The sequence below is a fragment of the Corvus brachyrhynchos genome, unplaced genomic scaffold (genome assembly GCF_000691975.1).
Source record: "Corvus brachyrhynchos isolate BGI_N302 unplaced genomic scaffold, ASM69197v1 scaffold239, whole genome shotgun sequence".
NCBI lineage: Eukaryota > Metazoa > Chordata > Aves > Passeriformes > Corvidae > Corvus > Corvus brachyrhynchos.
In genome coordinates, this window is record NW_008246057.1 from 4,633,679 (window position 1) to 4,651,971 (window position 18,293).

Genomic DNA, 18,293 nt, shown 5'->3' on the forward strand with positions numbered 1-18,293 from the left:
AGGAATGCTGTCCGCAGCACAGAGCTGTAAAGCAAACACAGATGGACATTTGCAGTGTGATGGCACACAAGAGATACACTTCTCCCCATGGGTGCTGTTATGTGCCCAACAACTCAGCAACTGGAAAAGCCCTTTGGGAGAATTAGGGCAGTGTTCACCAGGTCCCAGTTTCCAACTCTCTCACAGCAATACTCCACAGCTTAGCATATTCATGTTAAAAACGTGATTTCTTTTCAAGTTCATTTCCAAGACTTTCTTCAAACAAATCTGACGGTTTTCCAAGCCCTTGCTGTTCAGCCTTGATGACTCTGAGGAACACATCTGGGCAGTAAATGGCCATGTCCATCTCATTTCAGTTTGTCAACCTCACTCTCACATTCCTTTCCAACATTACTACCAGAGGTTTTGAATCAAGGGCACTCAGGGAATATTTGTTTTCTTAAAAATACAATTTCCACAGACACTTTCAAAAGACAGAAACAAATACAGTAGCAGAAGTTTTATATTACGAGTAAAATTGCTGCCATTAGGTAGCAATTATACTCCTTGGTTTAGGGAGATTTGGATGTCATCCTCAACCCCTGCACGTTAATGGAGTCAGGGTAGGGTTCAGAGTCCCACAAAGCTGACAGCTGCATGGAAGCTGGGGCTGGAAAGGGCATGCCAAGGGGAGCACGGCACTGCACCAGCATTGCTCCTTCCACACTTTTATTAACTGGGCCACCCATGTTGCTGGTGAGCTCACCCTCAGATTCTAGTTTTCATTAAGTTTAGTGTTAGGGTTCAGAGAACCACAAAGACTACAGCTCCAGGGACACCAGGGCTGGAAAAGCCATGCCAATGTGTACACAGCACCCTACAGCCAGAACTGAAAAAGAGAACGAGAAGCAGCCATTTGAAATCTCATACAAAAAACCCAAGGGGCTGTCTTGCCACTAGATAATCACATTTGGGTTCACAGGTAAATCCTGAGCTTTGGGCAAAACAGATGTTAATGAGAACAGGCTGCCACAACAGCTCAGGAAGGTGGCAGGTTGCAGTGTGCGATGCCTCTCATCCCATGGAGTGTGGGATGCAGGCAGGCTGGCCCTCAGCACAGGAATGTCAGTGTGTCTCTGCCATGACACAGCTGGTAACCCAGACACTTGAGAGGGGAGACCTATCTGAGCCATGGACAAGAACAGGGAGACGCAGACTGATGTCCACCTGGGCAAGCTATAGGCAGAGGTGAAGTGACAGTGTAGTAGAGAGTATAATGAGAGATCTGGAAGGACTGCAATGATACCATCTGGAGGCTAGATCTTTCCCTTCTCCTTTCTCCTGCCTACACCTGGTGGTGCAGAGCACCTTGGTGGAGGCTTTACAGGACCTCCAAGGGAACCCCAGGAGTGGGTGGGGTGAAGCAGCTCCAATTGCCTTTACCAACACTCTCCTCCAAAAAACTTTTTTATTTCCTGCTCCAAAACTTGCTTTTAGGCAATTCTGTCTTTTATTATTTCTGGCCACAACTTCTACAGGTTTTTGAACTCAAACTTACATGACTCCTGTTTTTTCAAATGAACGTTGCCTTCGTCTGCACGATGCTTTCATTGCTAGTATAAAGATGACAGTGTTTATCTGAAAGGGAAATTGAAATAACAGCATGGATTCTTTCTGTACATTTGTTACAGCTCTATTTGCAATGACAATGCAATTTTTATCCTAAAACAGTTTGTGGTGCCAAGAATATTTTCCCTTCAACTTACAGGTCTCTAAATTCCAAGATTCACCTTGTTTCAAGGCAACATAGTCAAGGACATCCTGGCACTTGATCTGGATGAAACTCAGTAAGACAACCCTATGCAAAGATTCTTGAGTGAAAGATAAAAACTCGAGAATGGCTGTTGTTGTCCAAACCAGTGTCCACCTCAGCCCAGCACCTTGTTTCAGTTTGGTCAAACCAGAATTTAGGAGTATTTTCTAGCAGAGCATACAGTGATAATTACTCTGAATAAACCTCTCGTCTCCACTCATTTCCACGTCAACTGGGATGTACTAGGTTGGTGGTGCATTTATACTTAATCACTCATAGTGAATATTCATGCTGAGAATTTGTCTTGTCATTCACTTTCCAAAACTCTGCAGAGCTTTACCACTGCCATTGTCCTGTTTCTCAGAGTTTCTAACTTAAAATGCTGTGGAGAAATGATGCAGCTTCTCCTGTTTCTTCAGGATCTGCTGCCTCCTGCTACTGCTTGTGTTGGAAAGACCTTGAATGGTTGGGTCCATAGCCATTTTCTCCAGACCAACCAAGGCTTCTCCTTCTCCCTTCTCTGCAGCTTTCTCTTCTCTAAGCTTAAGACTCCTAGTCCACTTGTTTGTTCTCCAGTGGGAGCTGTCCCATGTCTCTGATGACTCCTGACCATAACCTACACTGCTTCTAGGTCTACTTCATACTTTTTGAGATGAGACCAGAACTGCATTTGGCATTCAAGGTAAGAGTGAAACCACAAATATTTATCTTCTGGTGTTACTTTGAAGGAGAAGCTCTAAGGCAGAAGTTAAACACCAGTCCATTCTTTTAAATTCCTGAAAGCAGAAATATTTAATATTCCTTTAGGACTTCTGGATGAAGTGACTTGTTATGGCTTATTTTGTTGATTTGTTTAATAAGCTCACAGACCAACCCTTCGAAAATGGAACAAAGCAAATGGGAAATAGGTTTCTGGCCATACAGCCATTACTCCACAAGCAATCTTTGTACTGGCAATCAGCTCTCTGATTTCAAGAAGCTTAACTCATGTCGTATCTATTTAAACAAAAGATGCAAGCTCGAGTACATTTGCTTCAAATGTAAAGAACACAGTTGCTTTGCATGACTACTGTTTGACAAAACATATGAGAAAAGGTTGCAGGAAGAGACAGCTCTGGATGCCAACTTCCCCTACTTACAACAACAACCATTACGATGGGCCCAGCGAAACTCCAGATCAGGGTGTCATGAACAGACAGCCAGCAGAAATCAGGATTCCCATAGCCTTGTGGATCCAGACCAACAGCGAGTCCTGTGTCATAAAATGGAGAAAAAGTAAATCAGAAAAGTGCTGCCTATAACCAAATGTAGTTTCAAATAAGCAAAATTATCATGGCAAAATTTATTCAACAGGGAAGTCTGTGAAGGCAAAATCAAAGCAAATATTGAAATAAAATTTTGTAAATCAAAAGCTTTACGCTGGTCATATCAAACAATACTTTGAGTTTTGCCAGCTAGAACAAAGTTCAGCTACATAAAAACTATAACAAATGCAAGTCCCAAATTAATTCTGTTTCAGCACAGTTTTATAGTCATTCTCACACAGTGTGAGCCTTGAGGGTGAGTGACGTGAGGAATTTCAATAAGCCTGTGCAGCAGAATGAAATGAATCATAACTGAGGAGATGTCTATGCTACAAAAAAAAAGGGCATTCTTAACTTGCTGTCACTAAAATAACATCAGAGACAAAGGAACCTGGGAACTTATGGGAGTTAACTGCTTGAGCTCAGGTGGGATTCATTTTGAACTGCCATCCCAGGTACCTCACCTTGCTTTCAGCATTGTCTGAAAAGGACTTAATGCCCCAAGGCAATTGAGTTAAAACCACATCTTTTATTATTTAGTTTTCAAAACCTGGCCAATTCCAAGGGACTCTCTGAGCCCAACATTCACCTGATGATTTACAGTGCTGTCTGACTTGGTGACCTACACCTCGCCCATGGTGATGGACTGGGATTGCTGCCTTTGACCTGCAAAATCATACAACCATAGAATCGTTTAGGTTGGAAAAGACCTTCCAGATAAGATGTCCCCTGAGACCTCTTTTCTCCAGGCTAAACACCCCCAGCTGCCTCAGCTGCTCCTCATCAGACTTGTGCTCTACACCCTTCATCAGCTTCATTGTCCTTCTCTGGACACTCTCCAGCACCTCACTGTCTTCCTTGTAGTGAGGGGCCCAAAACTGAACTGATTTGCAGTGTGGCTTCACTAGTGCCGAGTACAGGGGGATGATCACAACATCCTTTTAGTCCTCCTGAGTTATCTGCCTTTTCCTCCATTTTTCCCTGGATTCCAGCAAAAGCTCCCTGTTCAGCCAGGCTGGTCTTCCCCATTGCTTTGTCTTTTGCCATGTGGGGATAGCCTGCTCCTGTGCCTTTAAGATTTCCTGCTTGAGGAATGTTCAGCCATCCCGGACTTCTTTGCCCTTCATGACTGCCTCCCAAGAGACACTGTGGGTAAGCCTCTGAACAGGCCAAAGTCAGCCCTCTGGAAGTTCAAGGCGGAAGTTCTGCTGAATCCCCACCTTTCTCCTAAGAGTATTGAAAACTATAATTTTGTATCACTGTGTCCAAGACAATCTCCAGCCATCACATCACCCACCAGTCCTTCTCTGCTCACAATGAACAGGTCCAGCAGGGCATCTTCCTTTTCTTGCTCACTCATCAGCTGCATCAGGAAGTTCTCTTCCACACACTCCAGGAACCTCCTGGACTCTTTCTTCTGCTGAGTTGTATTCCCAGCAGACACCTGTTAAACTGAAGTCCCCCACAAGAACAAGGACTAGTGATGGTGAGACTTCTCCCACCTGTTTATACACTATTTCCTCTGCCTCCTCATCCTGGTTGGATGTCTATAACAGACTCTCACTGTGGTATCTGCCTTGTGGTCCTTCATGATGATTCTTACCCATAAAGACTTTTATCACCAACATCAAGCTCTAGACAGTCAAAACAACCCCTAACACAGATAAGTGTTCCCATGGTTTCTAACACAGAAACACCTGCATCTTTGCTGCCACATGGATCTCCAACCCCTGCCTCCACTGAGATGGCAGACAGAAGGACTTCGCTAGCATACTGCCCCACGAACACTGGCATTCTTCCCTCTGATTGCCTCTAGTGAGCCTGGTTTTATCCCTTTCCTCTTTCAAACCTAGTCTAAAGCTCTTTTAATGAGCCCTGCTAATTCCTGTGCAAAGATCCTTTTCCCGCTTTGAGACAGGTGTACCATGTCTGCAGAGATCTTCCTTCTTCAAGACACAGAAACTGATCCCTGTGAGGTCTGTGGCCAGTGACAGATGGCAGGTGGCTGCAGCATGTTGTCTGGGCATGGGAGGACCTATCATGATGAGCGTATGTCCTGTCTCAAGAGGCGGCCAAGGCTGACAGCAGAGCTGGTCTCTGCAAGGAGGGTCCATGTGCATTAATAGTCATCTTTTTTTGAATTGAAGCCTGAGTGCTTGGATGAAAAGACACAGAGAAAGGGAAAGGTAGCTGCATTTCACTCTTGCTGCTTAGAACTGGCCCACAGCCAATATTCACATCTGGTACATGCCTATGGTCTATGAAAACTAAACCGGCTATTTGGCAGACCAGTGGATATTGGATCTGTTTTCACTGAAATGTGGAATGAGATAGGACTAGTCTCCCTCCCTGCTCCCATTGGCTCTTCCACCACCTCCTTCAGCAGTTGCCATCCAGAAAGAATTAGCCATAAATGATTAAGGGACCATAAAGTATTTTATACAGATGTAATTGTATGGATACAGTCTGTTTCCCAGGACTGGATTTCCTCATTTATAGGACTCTGGCTCTATGCATAACTGGCAGGCAGCAAAATTTTTTCACTCTCACAATCCTACCCTGAAGTTCTCCATTAAACAAATGGGGAAAATTTCTGTCTTCAGGTACATGGTTCAAATATTACTGCAGTCAACAACATGTGAAATATCACTCAGCCTGCGCACTCAGTCTGCTAAGGGCAGCCAGGTTGCAGCATTTAATTGATGCGCCAAAATGTTTCTCAGTATTACATTACATTGGCTTCATTCTGCCTTTGAGTAAAGTGTTACCTTGCTGACATTTGCAGGAACTGGGGCTGGTCCTATGGCCAAGAGTCCTGTGGGGACCAGCACCCATCCCAGGACTGTGCCAAGGGTTGCAAGAGGGGCACATTTTGACCCTTCTGAGCTCCTGAGGGCTCAGCAGCCATGTGTGACTCAGGCAGCTGTGGGGCAGCCTTACCTCTCTCTGGGCTCATTGCTTTGCTTAGGATTTGAGAAGTGCCAGTTTCTGGGTGATACTGGTTTTAGGGCTGCATAAGAACCTGTTTTAACACAAGTACTGCAGTCTCCATGGCAAAGCTGTTACTGCACACATATGTCAAGCAGCTAGTGTGCTGCCACAGAGACAGGCAGAACTGGGGGGGGTCTTGCTGGATGCCAAATCCAGCCCTTTGCTCCTCAGGCAAGGAAGTAATAAAATCCCTCTCCAAGATGGATCAAACTACACTTTAAAATCAGCAAGCTTAAAGCAAATTTAAAATGTTCCACTATCACTCCCAATGGAGGACGCTTCCAGATCCATACTCTTTTGATGACTGTAAGCCTTCTTCCAACTTCTATTCTATTCTATTCTTGTTCATGGCAATTTGCATTTCTATGCTGTGATTAAATGTGGTTCTTCCCCGTTTGAGTGTTTCTCTGTAAACCTTTTACTAAGTTTTATCCCCTTCTAAAGGTCAAGGTTCCCTTCTGCAAGTAGCCTGCTCCCATCACAGATGCCTTAGGACCACTATGTCCCACTTGAAATGAATATCAGTTTGAGCACAGAAAGTAGAAAAAACTATATACAAAAAGCCACTGCTATTGTAGGTTTGGTTTTTTTCCCTCTCAGGATAGCTATGATGAAGATGAAATAGTATTTATCTTTAAAATAAAAAAGTCCCCTGCATGTCCCAAGACTAAAATTTCTTCCCATACCTAGACTATACCACTACTAAGAAAAATAAACAATCCTTCTCTCATAAAGCAATATAAATAATGTTTAAGATTCATGTTATGAAGCTAGAATCTTTTTTACTGTTTAGAAATTAAAATTTATAAAGAAGCTTATTTAAAATATGTACAGTAACAAGTTATCTAGAGGCAAGAAGTCCTACATTGTGCAATTTATGATGAAACAATTTTCTCTTCAGATGATTTATAAGCCTGGAAGGGCAAACTAAAGGCTTCGTTTCCTTTATCCTTCATTTCACAAAATCCCCTGACTTTTTCAGTAACAGGGATCTGACTTTTCATTTAAACTGAACTGCAAATTCAGTAGATTCAGAGATTAAATTGAAGGACACAACCTGGAAAGTTTTAAAAGTGCAAAATAGTTCCTTATCACAGAGAGCAATATCTAAGTAGAAAAATGGTATGCTTGTGATATTTAGACTGCATAACACTGCTGTTGAGAGGGTCCAAATTAATTTAAATTTCAGGAGAGAAAGTAAACCTGAAGCAGAAACTCCTTCCAATAAAGTTCTTCTAAAGATAATGAGTTTTGAAATGTAATTACTTTTTGTTATTCAATGATACTTCTTTTCTGCCAGAAATGATGCTGCCAAATATCTGATTGCACTTCAGTGTTCCTGAAAATACTGTAGTAGTCCTGTATGTACTGATAAAAGTCACATAGGTCTGAAACATTTCAGAAGTTCAAGGACAATTTCTATTTAAAATGTCTGGGATACGTCTAGAGTGGCAGAACCTCCTGGGCTGTGCTTTCTACTATAAATTGATAGAAGTAGAAATTATTTAGGCACAAAGTGATATGGAAAAACTTACCAGCTCTCTGAAGAGAGAATTAAACTGTACCAGCCTATGCTGTGTTTTGGTATTGCACCTTCTTAAAACACACAGAAAAAAAGAACAAGTATGTATTTTTAACTTGTTCCATAATATTTTTGCAAGTGTACATGAGCGATAGCTATTTGTTTGATCTCAGAGACATCTAAACCTCTGCCATTGCTGACAGTATGTTATTATCTGTAAAAATAACACTAATTGCATAAAAGGTAACTGCCTGCCTATGATCTGATTTCCCATATGGAAACAGATACATGCTGAAACAGTTGAACCAAAAAACTCCACTCCAACTGTTCTGTGAAGCACAATTCCTGAGGAGCTGTCTGCCTGAATTAACACAGCGCCGTGTGCTTACAGTAGCACTGGAAATGTCTGATGGCAAAAATAGGCACGGTGAGGGCGGAGATGGATGTGCTCCTGTGGATCACTCTGGATTGGTTTAAAAGATTACTGCCTCCAGCTTTTCATTACTTTTCCTCAACTGGAAGTTACAACCTTTGTATCCAAAATTAAGTAAAAGGCAGCTTGAGTATTCCCAGCTTGGTTTTATGCCAAATGAAACAGAGCCGCTGAAATTCCTTTCAGGATGTATTTACTGCTGGTTGAGGGTAGGCAGTGGAAATGTCCAGTGAAGGACAGTAATATCCTGTGGGCAGGATTGCTTCTGAAGCCACTGCAGTTACTTCTCTCAGAGACAGTGTGTCCATATCTGGAGGTACCAGCACAGGGAAGGAAAATTCCTGAAAGCTACTGGCAAAGTTGTTGAAATAAAAGTATTGTTATTCCCAAGCAATGTTATCAAGTCCTAATTTAATGTGTGTCCCTGTTATTGCATAACCATCGATATCACTTCAGCTGGGGCAACAGACATTTGGTACACAGATCCGCCAAATTCGGGCTGACTTCTGCTAGATATGGCTTGGTGCTGCCCTGGTTCAGGAAAACACCCTTGGCTGTCTGGGATGGGGTAATTTCCCTGAACCTGGCCAGTGAAGATAGCAGGGAAACAAAGCTTTTTTGGGGTGGTTGAGGGTACCTGTTATGATGGCCGGAATGCCCCAGCCAACAACGTAGTAGAACCGCATGTGCCCAAAGTTGATGTTCCTCACTTCAGTCAGCATCCGGTAGATGTGGAGCTGCTCCACAAACATCCATGCGAAGGTGCTCATGTAGAAATAATGCAGGAGGATGGCAATCACGGTACACACAAACTGCAGAGGGAAAGGGCAGGGAAATTAGAGTTGCTCTTCTGAATCACAACCTGGTGAGTCACCAGTTCCCCCTGTGCAGCTAATGGCAAGTGTAATAAAAAGATTTTGGCAGAACAAATATACTGCCTTTAATAAGTTTTTTAGAGTTTAAGAAAAGCTGCTCATACTGTGAAAGATTTTTCTTTTTTTAAAGTAAATTATGTCACCTGTTCTGAATCTGGTTCAGCTTCACCCTTATCAACCCAACACACTTTCAGTCACTGCCCTTGTCCTCTCTGTTCTGTGGCTAATTTCTCTGTGCATACTTGCTGCAAAGGTGAGGATTTGAGCTATTCTGACCAAAGTCCTTCTGCCTGCAAAAAGGGCAGGTCTGGCAGAGCTCCTGGCTCTTTCTCCTGGGGCAGAGCAGGAGGTGAGGATGCTCCTCTGGAGGCTGAAGATCCTTTGCCCTGCCTGGTGTATGAGTCTCACCTGCACAATGCCACTACAATGAATTCAACCATAGCATGTTTAACTGCATCAGCTAAACTGGTCTCACTGCAAAGCCCATAAACTGCCCTGAGAACAGCCACCCTCAGCCCTGCGCTTACTCAGGGTCTTCCATTGCCACATCAACAGCCATTCTATGGGTTTTCCTGACACTACATTCTTTCCAGAGAGAAAAGGAAGTATGCTAGTTTGGTACAGTTTTCTTTTGTTTTAAAGTAGACTATATTTTTTGTTTTATTAGTAGATAAAAAACTACAAAGCAAGTCTTCTCATATTTGACAGAGGTGGGGGGGATGTGTGAGAAGATCTTAGGCCTTCAGTTTAGGACCTGTCCCTGAGAAAGTTCCTTCTCAGGAAAACTTCCGTTTTGGGGACAGTAAGTCATGAAGCCTCAGGCAAGGAAAAGTGAACATGCTGAACATGAGCTACAGATGATGTGTGGAAGAAATCCACCCTTTCTTTGAGAAATTTCTTACTAGCTAAGTGAAATGTCACAAATAGACAAACTTTGGCAGGATCTTACAATCCAACATAAAGTCAGCCAACTATTATGCCCCTATGTGTCTGTCCCAGATCTGAAATTATCTATTCCAGCTACATCTCCTCTTCTGGGACTCTTTCTCAAAAAAAAAAAAAACATTTGAGAAGCAAAAGCATGGATGCATCCATGGGGTAAGGCTGTTGCCATCTCTTTTGTCCTTGCACTCTGCCCTTCAGTGACGAACCCTGAAGACCTTGCACATCTGTACTTCATCAAGTCATGGAGGACGCCTGGTCATTATCACTGGACTAAAAGATGCAGTCAGAAGTATAGCACCACCTACCCTGCAGACCAGTCTTTTACCTAATGTCAAAGTCAGGGTATTTGACTACAAAGTGGGAGAGTGGCTTCTTGTCTCTACCTGGCTTGAGCATGGGGGTTAACCCTCTTCTTGTCCACACAGAAAACAACCCTAATCACCAGGCTGTAGGATATTCTGGGTCCAGAAATGCTTGCTCTACCCCTCTCTTGGGGCTGTGCTACTTGCAGTCAGGCAAAGAAGCCATACGGACAAAGAGAAGCAGGGTAATGCTGGTTGGATAGTTCATGACTTCAGCTAGGAACAAAGGGACCTGGAGCTTCCAGTCCTATGTTTGGATTTGGTTTTTACACTACATCAGCAACACAAAGTGGATCACTGAGCTCTGCCAGGCTGAGAGCAGCAAAAATTAAGGACCTGCTGAAACCAAAGAGATCAGGTCCACAGTGTGACTAGAAGTAACAGCTACAATGGGCAAACTGGTAGCTGAAGTCATCTTTGTGATCAAATGGCCACCTTGAATTCAACCTATGACCTTCAGATACTTGCATTTCTGCAATATTTGCTAACCAGTTTTCTCTCCCAACTTGACAGTTTGATGGGTGAAAACAGGAATGACCACAAGCATCCGACACCTGAATTGTAATCTTGCAATTAACTTTCTCCTTTCAGAAGCCGAACAAAGGATTTTGCCAAGGATCTGTTGACAAGCTTGAATTAAGAGAACTTTGTGCAACCATTCAGTTCTTGTTTGAAAATGTTTTACATTGTGTTTTGGAACCTTTTGTTCCCGTGCAGCACTGACCCTGCTTTCAGACTTTGGCATGACTTTTTAGTGGTTTTTCATGGTGTAATGCTCAGAAATGTACATTTCCCTATTTAACTTTGCTGAGTAAAAGAATCATACAAAGACCGCCAACTTTCTGGATTCACTTACTACATCAGCTTTATAATAACATCAAGTAGTATTGAAAATGTGGCTCACCAAATAAACCATCTTTATTCCCTCTATGTAAGCAGTGCTTTTTTTGTTCCTACTCTCACATGCATATGAGTAGAGTGCTGCCCTGAACATTACCTTTTTCAGGTAAGAAAAAAGAAAGAAAATAAATCACTTTCTATCAATAGTCCAGGGAAAGATTAAAACCTCACCCAGAAATGTGACTGTTAATTTACAGAAACCCATAAAAGCCAGGCTGGATGCCAAGCAGCACAGCATTATTTGTGCTCCAGCATTCTTTACCTCTTTATGTTCATCAGTGCATGACTCGTTAGACAACTCTCATTCCACACAGACAGATGAATAATTGTCTCAAGCAGACATGGCTTACAGCCCTCCTACCTTCTCAAATTGACTGGGTAGGCAGTAAGGAGCAGCTTTCTGCCACATGAAGTACATGCTGTAAATTAAAGATCTTTGTAAATGTTTCAAGGTTTGGGGTGAAACCTTTAAACCATTTACAAAAACCATTGAGTCCTGGTAACACTCCAGGACATGATCACACCATGAGCCCCAAAACATGAAAATGAGAAGGAGCGAAAGAGAACAATCTCACCAAGTACAACCATTAGGATTTGTGGTATTGATGTAATGAACTGTTTTACTACTTTTATAAACTTTTGCTTGGTGCTTCATGATATTATGAAAGAAATCTGGAAATGAGGAGCCATCATTTACTGCATAGTTTTTGGTAAAATTCTGCAGGGATGTGGACTTGGCCCTCAACTCCTCAGTAGATATGTTGGAGAACTGAAAGATTATAAACTCCTTGGTAGTGAAATGCAGTGAAAAACGAGTGGTGTGGTCAGCAAGGCATGAGAAAGGTCAAGTTACACGGAGTGCTGTGGATCAATTGGCAAGGTGAGCTCCTTTGAGCAAAGTTATTTTAGTACGCAAACTTTTATATAATGAAACAAAGACAACACAAATTCACACATGACATAAGACCATATCCCAGGAGGCAGGTCACTGCAGAAGATCTCACCATAGCAGCAGATAAAGGACCTGAGCTCCTGGTAAAGGGGAATATTGGTATATGGGACTGGAAGTGACACAACCAGCTGGAAAGCTTTACCCAGTTTGGCATTCACAGTTTTTCAAAAGGTAAAGTGGGAGAAGAAGCCCAGAAAAATACCTGTCAGACAAACCTGAATCTTAGAAATTGAATGAGTTCAGCACCTTAGTTTTATACAGTTTTCCAAAAGAAATACTATTAAACAGAGGTTTCCTGGCAAGACAGTTTTTATAAGAGGGGTCTCTCAAATTTACGAGGAAAAGTCCTTGTCAGCACTCAGTTACCAGAAGCTGAAATTAGTCAAGGTCAGGTACTTTTTAAAATGCATGTTATAGCTCAAGTGGATATTAGAAGCCAGAGTGATGGTGTAGGATTAAGTTATACAGCAAATGAGGCTGTGTGATTAGGCACCATGGTGTCACTACCATGATGGTGATGATATTCATTGAATGTAGGCATATTCTCCTATTTCTTCTGCTTGGAAAATGTGAAATCAGGATGATGTTTTTGTTGTTTTTTTGTTTTGTTTTCATCTCAACACTGTACTTCCCTCTAAAAAATTTGATTGAAACATGTACAATAATGGATTTCTAGGAGATAAATTTTCTTCAGTGTTCAGATAACCCCTAAAGTATTATTTTGAATATTCTTCCTATCTATTACGGACATACATTTTATTGCATGCCATCCCCCATCACTGTCCAGCCTGTTTGGCACAGGTGCCTGTGCAGCCTGGCAGTGCTGGAGCCCTTGTCTGTCTCTTAACTGTCTGAATGGCAGCTGTGGCTTTTGGGATGGGTGCTACAAAGAAACAGCAGCAAGACTACATGTATGGTTAAGAGAGCAATGAGGTCTCAAGTACAGAACACACTTCATGTGTGGTTTATATCTATCTTGTCCTCAATCTATTAATAATTTGCATTTCTTGACATGCCCAGTGCTGGAGATCCTTGCACTAAGCTTTGCCAACAGATGTGATTGGCTGAAGCCATCAATCACAGTGGCTGGAAGGCACAAAGCAAAGTGACAGGTTTCCTCCTGAATCTCAGATGTAGCAAGCTGTCCCATGCCTGGCAAGTGGCTTCTCCAGAATAGCCAGTGGTGTACAATGTGCATATTAGCACCTGCCCAGCACCACATTGCTGACAACCTATCAGTCAACACCTGGAGCCATTTGGGCTTGGGAGGTACCTGCTGCAGGAGAAACTGGACAGCCTCCTACTGAACAGACACAGCAAGACAGAAAACACACTGATGGAAAGGAAGGAAGAAATCAGTATTCAGGGTTCAGTTCCTGGGATAAACCTTCAACAGGGCTGCTGTCATATATACTCTGAAAATAAGATACAGTCCTATTGCCTGCCATTGCTATTAATGACATCAACCACACATGAATGTACTAAAAATCTGATTTTTTCAAATTACTGTTGAAGCCAAAGAGAAGCCAAAAAGAGGAGAAAGTGAAACAGATGGGAGAAGGTAAAAGCTGCAATATGAACCCCCTGAATTAAAGCGTGACAACAACTCTAGCAACGAACACAGAGTAAGCCTTACCGGGTTTTCAGTCTGGTTGATTCCAATTAGAAAAACAAGCTCAGAAAAGAACAGGGCAGCTACCAGGTTTTTGTGGATACTGTGCAAGTTGGAACGCAGCGTGCGGATCAGGACCAGCAGAATGAAGGTGATCAGCAAAGCCGCCAGCGAGATGGATACGGTTGTGTAAGTGACAATCTTCAGAGGAAGCACCTCCCCATTCTGTAGAAAGACAGATTGACAGGAGCTCTTGGGGTTTCCCTTCCTTTTCCTCCAATCAAATCTACTACCCAGAATGTCAATGTTATCATTACTACTGAGACAACATACAGATTTACTTTAGGACCAATGGGACTGGGTGATGACACCTCTTTCGTCACTAAACATGTTGAGTGTGTATAAGCAGCACCCAGAGGATGCACCAACCAGGTAAGAAGCTCCTTTCAGCAAACCCAGTAGCAGATGCTGTCAGGGATGGACAACACACTCCTGACACTGGGATCAATCTGCTCACAATGTCCTGAGTCACGCTCAAAGCTTAAGCTCTGAGTCAAAGCCCTTGAAAACCCCAAAAATCATGAGCCTGACATCACCCACCTCTCGTTTAGAAATGTCCATCAGGACGGCAAAGCTGGTTATATGGTTGCACTGGCAAGCAATATGGCTCTGGTTTCTGGAAAACAGCTCACACCCTCTGGAGGACCAGGCACCTGTCCCACCAATCCTGTGGGGAAAAAAGGCATTTCTGAGAGCCATCCTCTGATCTCCCCCTGCCTTCCACTGTTACTGTCCTCTGTGGCAGCTTGTGCTGCACAACCAGAGAGGACAGTAAGTACCAGGACAGAATTATTTATAGCTGTCACCTGCCTGAAAGAATATCATCAACTTAAAAAGGCCTTCAGTTGAAGTAGTTTCTGATAAGACAGCTGGCTTTGGTACCCAGATTTTGTGGGTTTATAACAGTCTGTTTTGAGTTTAAAAAAAAAATTTAGAAGATTTGCTTTTGGGTCAGTGACCACACAACCAACATGCAGAAGAGATTGCAGAATAAAATGACTGTAACCAAGGTAAATAATACCAGAACCAGAGAGGGATACATGTTTTTGAGTCACATGAAATATGTTTCAGCAGCAATATGATATCATTATAGAGTTCCTCCGAAAAGTACACAATAAAAGGTTACAACCTTCTCTAATAAATAATATTTCATATCAGAAGATCTCTTATATTAACAATGGGAAGGAACTGCTGCCTTGAAAATTCTTCTCTGTGCAGTTATGGTTAACTCCAGTGACTTCAGAAATTATTTTGTATCAATATTAATTATTCTATTCTAAAGTTAATGAGTAATAAAAATAGTCTTGCAGTTACTGAAAGAGTTTTTAATTAGATATGACAGGACCTCTTTTTCACTCAGCAATAAAATATTTGTTGAATTTTAATATCACTTTCTCTCAAAAAGTATTCACTTTCTAAAAGCTCTTTCATTACATGCAGCATAAGAGCTGCTTTTCGACTGTGGCTGTAGGAAGACGTAACACAGACAACAATGGCACTGAAGTTGCCAGCAAATAGCTAACAGATGAATCACTTCAGAGCTAATGACTTATTCAAGCTCATACAATATCTAAAAATTTATGAAAGAGGGCTTGCCATTCCCTCATGATCAGCAGAATCATCTGTGCATACAAGCAAAAACACTACTTCACATGAGGGCAAATGGAGGCGTTCATTACTGCGAACATAAGAGATTTCTGTTGTGTCTTCAACCCTTTAAATGACATAAACTCCTGAAGCCTTTGACTAGGAGGCACACATTTCCTAGGTTAGTCTGCTATTTTATTTCCAGTCCAGGATATTGCCTTTTAGTGGATTTTTCCATAGGTTTACTGGAGCTTTTGGGTCCTTAGGAAACAAGTAACAGCTATTCCCCTTACCCTGGGCAGACCATATCATCCTCTCACTGTGTACCTGGGTTTGTAGCTGGAAATTGCAATATGTATGTAATAGTTACAATATTGTGAACATGTAATATGGATATGGTTACCTCTCAACACGTTTTCTTTGTTTTATCCACACTCTTGAAATATCTTCAACAGGACTGTGCTGTTTCCACAATGCCATAAAACCAATGGAACATCAGCATACACAGTTCCAGCTCATATAATTTTTCTCATTTTCAAGAAAAATATGTCTTTATCTTGAACTTTACTGAATGCAAAAAACCTAAATGAATCATTTTCAGAACTTTTCATCTTTTTCCTAACACTTCCCTCCTAGAGAGTCAAATACCCTCTCCTTATATTCTGCTTATATATTACAGTTGCTTTCCATAAACTGGAACAGGTCTAAAGTCCCAAAGAAGGTATTTCCTCTCCCTCCAATTTTTCACTAAAACAAATGAAAGCAAATCCACAATAGCTGATGAAATGAAAGTTTCTTATCACTGCAACTGCCTTTGCATTGACTTTTGATTAAAAAATTTGTGATTCAGAAATTTATAATCTTTACTCCTAATTTTATCTGCAAAACCTCAATCCTCATTTCTACCAAAATGAAGATTTGGTTTTATAATTTTTTGCACTGGCCCTGGCTGAGGCACCAAGGGTAGGTGCCAGCTTGCCATGGACTCTGTCCATAGTCACTGGAGTGCAACAGGAGAAGATTCAGCCCATGGAAGAGCTGAATCATCTCCTGGAAATCCTGACTTAAAGACCTCAGACAAGCTATGAATTCAGACACTGGAGTCGGACTATGCCTGTCCAGACATAGATCTGTGGGCAAAAAGCATGGGCAAATACAAGGAAATTGTGAGATTTATTACTTCTGGGTGAAAATGAACCCTGCAGAAAGACATGACAGCACTGTGTTTCTTAGAAACCACATGGCTAATCCTTTGTTCGAGAAGTTATGATAATTATTTTCATTTTTCTCAGGTTGGTGGGAAATGACTACATGGCTCTATTCCATCAAAAATCAGTTGTCAGTTGAATAAACAGACCAAGACAGGTTTTTCTCCAGAATTATCTTCCCAGGCAGGACTTTCCTGCTACTCAGACAGTTGCCATTCACAGCCCTAAAGCAAGCAGAAGACATACATGATGGAGTGATTCCAGAAGACACAGACAGGCTTCGTCCTCTCCTCTGTTTCCAGCATGGCGTACTCCACTATGACAGGCTTTTCCACCAGGTTGGGAGGAATCTCCCCATCACTGTGAATGGCTGTGCTCACTACAGGTGTGTTGATAATGGGGCGATTTGGCAATCTGCACAAGGAGAAAAATTGCACAGTGATCTACACATTAAAATGCAAAGCACTGATTCGCTATGTTCTGCAAATAAAAGATTTCCAGTTCCTTCCACTCAGAAAGTGAAGTAGGTGCACCATCAGCCTTCCATACAAATGTGTTTCCAAAAACTGCTGGCACTTCTGGCACAGTTATTCTCCCACAGTGTGCCAGAGGAGGACAAGAGACAGCACTGTGGTGACAACAGCAGCACTGATGGCATTTGGCTGGTATAAAAGCAGCTCTGTCTTCCCCACACACTCAGAGAGAGTAGAAGGGATCTGAACAATTCACAAACAGGTTTGAAGTTTACCTCAAGCTCCTTCTGTCAGGATCATAGTTTTCAGGCAGGAGGTGTCCCAGGGATCGGTATATAATGACCATGGCAACGGTATGATGTGTCTCAACATCTGGGTGTCGCTTCTTTCTCTTTGCAAAAGCACTCTCAGGGCTGAACGCATCGCTGTTCAACTTAGAGGGTATTTTTTGATTTGAAGGCTTCATTGTAGGCACTGCTATGGAATTAACACAAACACAGCTTCAGAGCTACCATTTAAACTGGTAATTTTGCTTTGCAAAGATACAATGACATTACAGTTGTTACAACTCTAGGCTTAGAGCACTCAGCATGCTCCTAATGTTATATTCCATATTTTTAATAAAATTTCAGCACAATTCATAGTTATATAGCTGAAAATCAACCACTGAAGAGTGAAAAGCCATTTAGTCTAGCTAGAAAATAAGCAATTTCTAAGCTAAAAGGTCCAGAAATATATAAGTACCCCATGCATAACTTAAGGAGAACATTAAAACATTATGCATGCTGTTAAATTGCATGTACCTTTATATATGGCAAAACTAGAATTAATGAATACACCAAGTAGTCACATAAGATTTCTTCCTGCTAATTCTGTCATTTAATGAGCTTTCAGCTTTGGAAGATTCTCTTAAAATTCACATTCCCCTTTTTTGTTACAGAAAAGATACAAATCATAGAAGCAGATACCCTGTTTCTAAGCAAAAAGTCACGAAGCCCTATTAGCTTATTATGTGTTATTTTCGGAAGAGTTACTATTTCCCCATTCAGGAGACATTCAGCCATGGTACATGTATTGAACTTTAAGTTACTCTCTCTCCCCTTGTCCAAAAAAACTTGTGGTGCTTCAGAGACATTGGGAAGCAGGTACTTCCCCATGTATTCTCCCTCGTCACCCAGTTCAAGACCTTTTCATTGCTGCCTAGTTCTGATAACACCTCTGTCTGCTCCCAGATTTGGAATCTCCATCTCTCACACCACCTCCCTCGTAACTCTGCA

At 42.0% G+C, this 18,293-nt stretch overlaps 1 protein-coding gene across 1 annotated transcript in view; it reads right to left on the reverse strand.

The window, feature by feature from the left end:
- The window catches only part of CELSR1 (cadherin EGF LAG seven-pass G-type receptor 1), a 179,395-nt gene that overhangs the window by 9,324 nt on the left and 151,778 nt on the right, over positions 1–18,293 (reverse strand). The window contains exons 22-29 of the mRNA XM_017745892.1: positions 17,292–17,493; positions 16,790–16,957; positions 14,289–14,415; positions 13,713–13,913; positions 8,680–8,854; positions 2,932–3,044; positions 1,538–1,617; positions 6–24 (exon numbers count right to left, since the gene is read on the reverse strand). Coding sequence (XP_017601381.1) covers positions 6–24; positions 1,538–1,617; positions 2,932–3,044; positions 8,680–8,854; positions 13,713–13,913; positions 14,289–14,415; positions 16,790–16,957; positions 17,292–17,493 — 1,085 coding nt within the window. The remainder of the gene's footprint in view (positions 1–5; positions 25–1,537; positions 1,618–2,931; positions 3,045–8,679; positions 8,855–13,712; positions 13,914–14,288; positions 14,416–16,789; positions 16,958–17,291; positions 17,494–18,293) is intronic.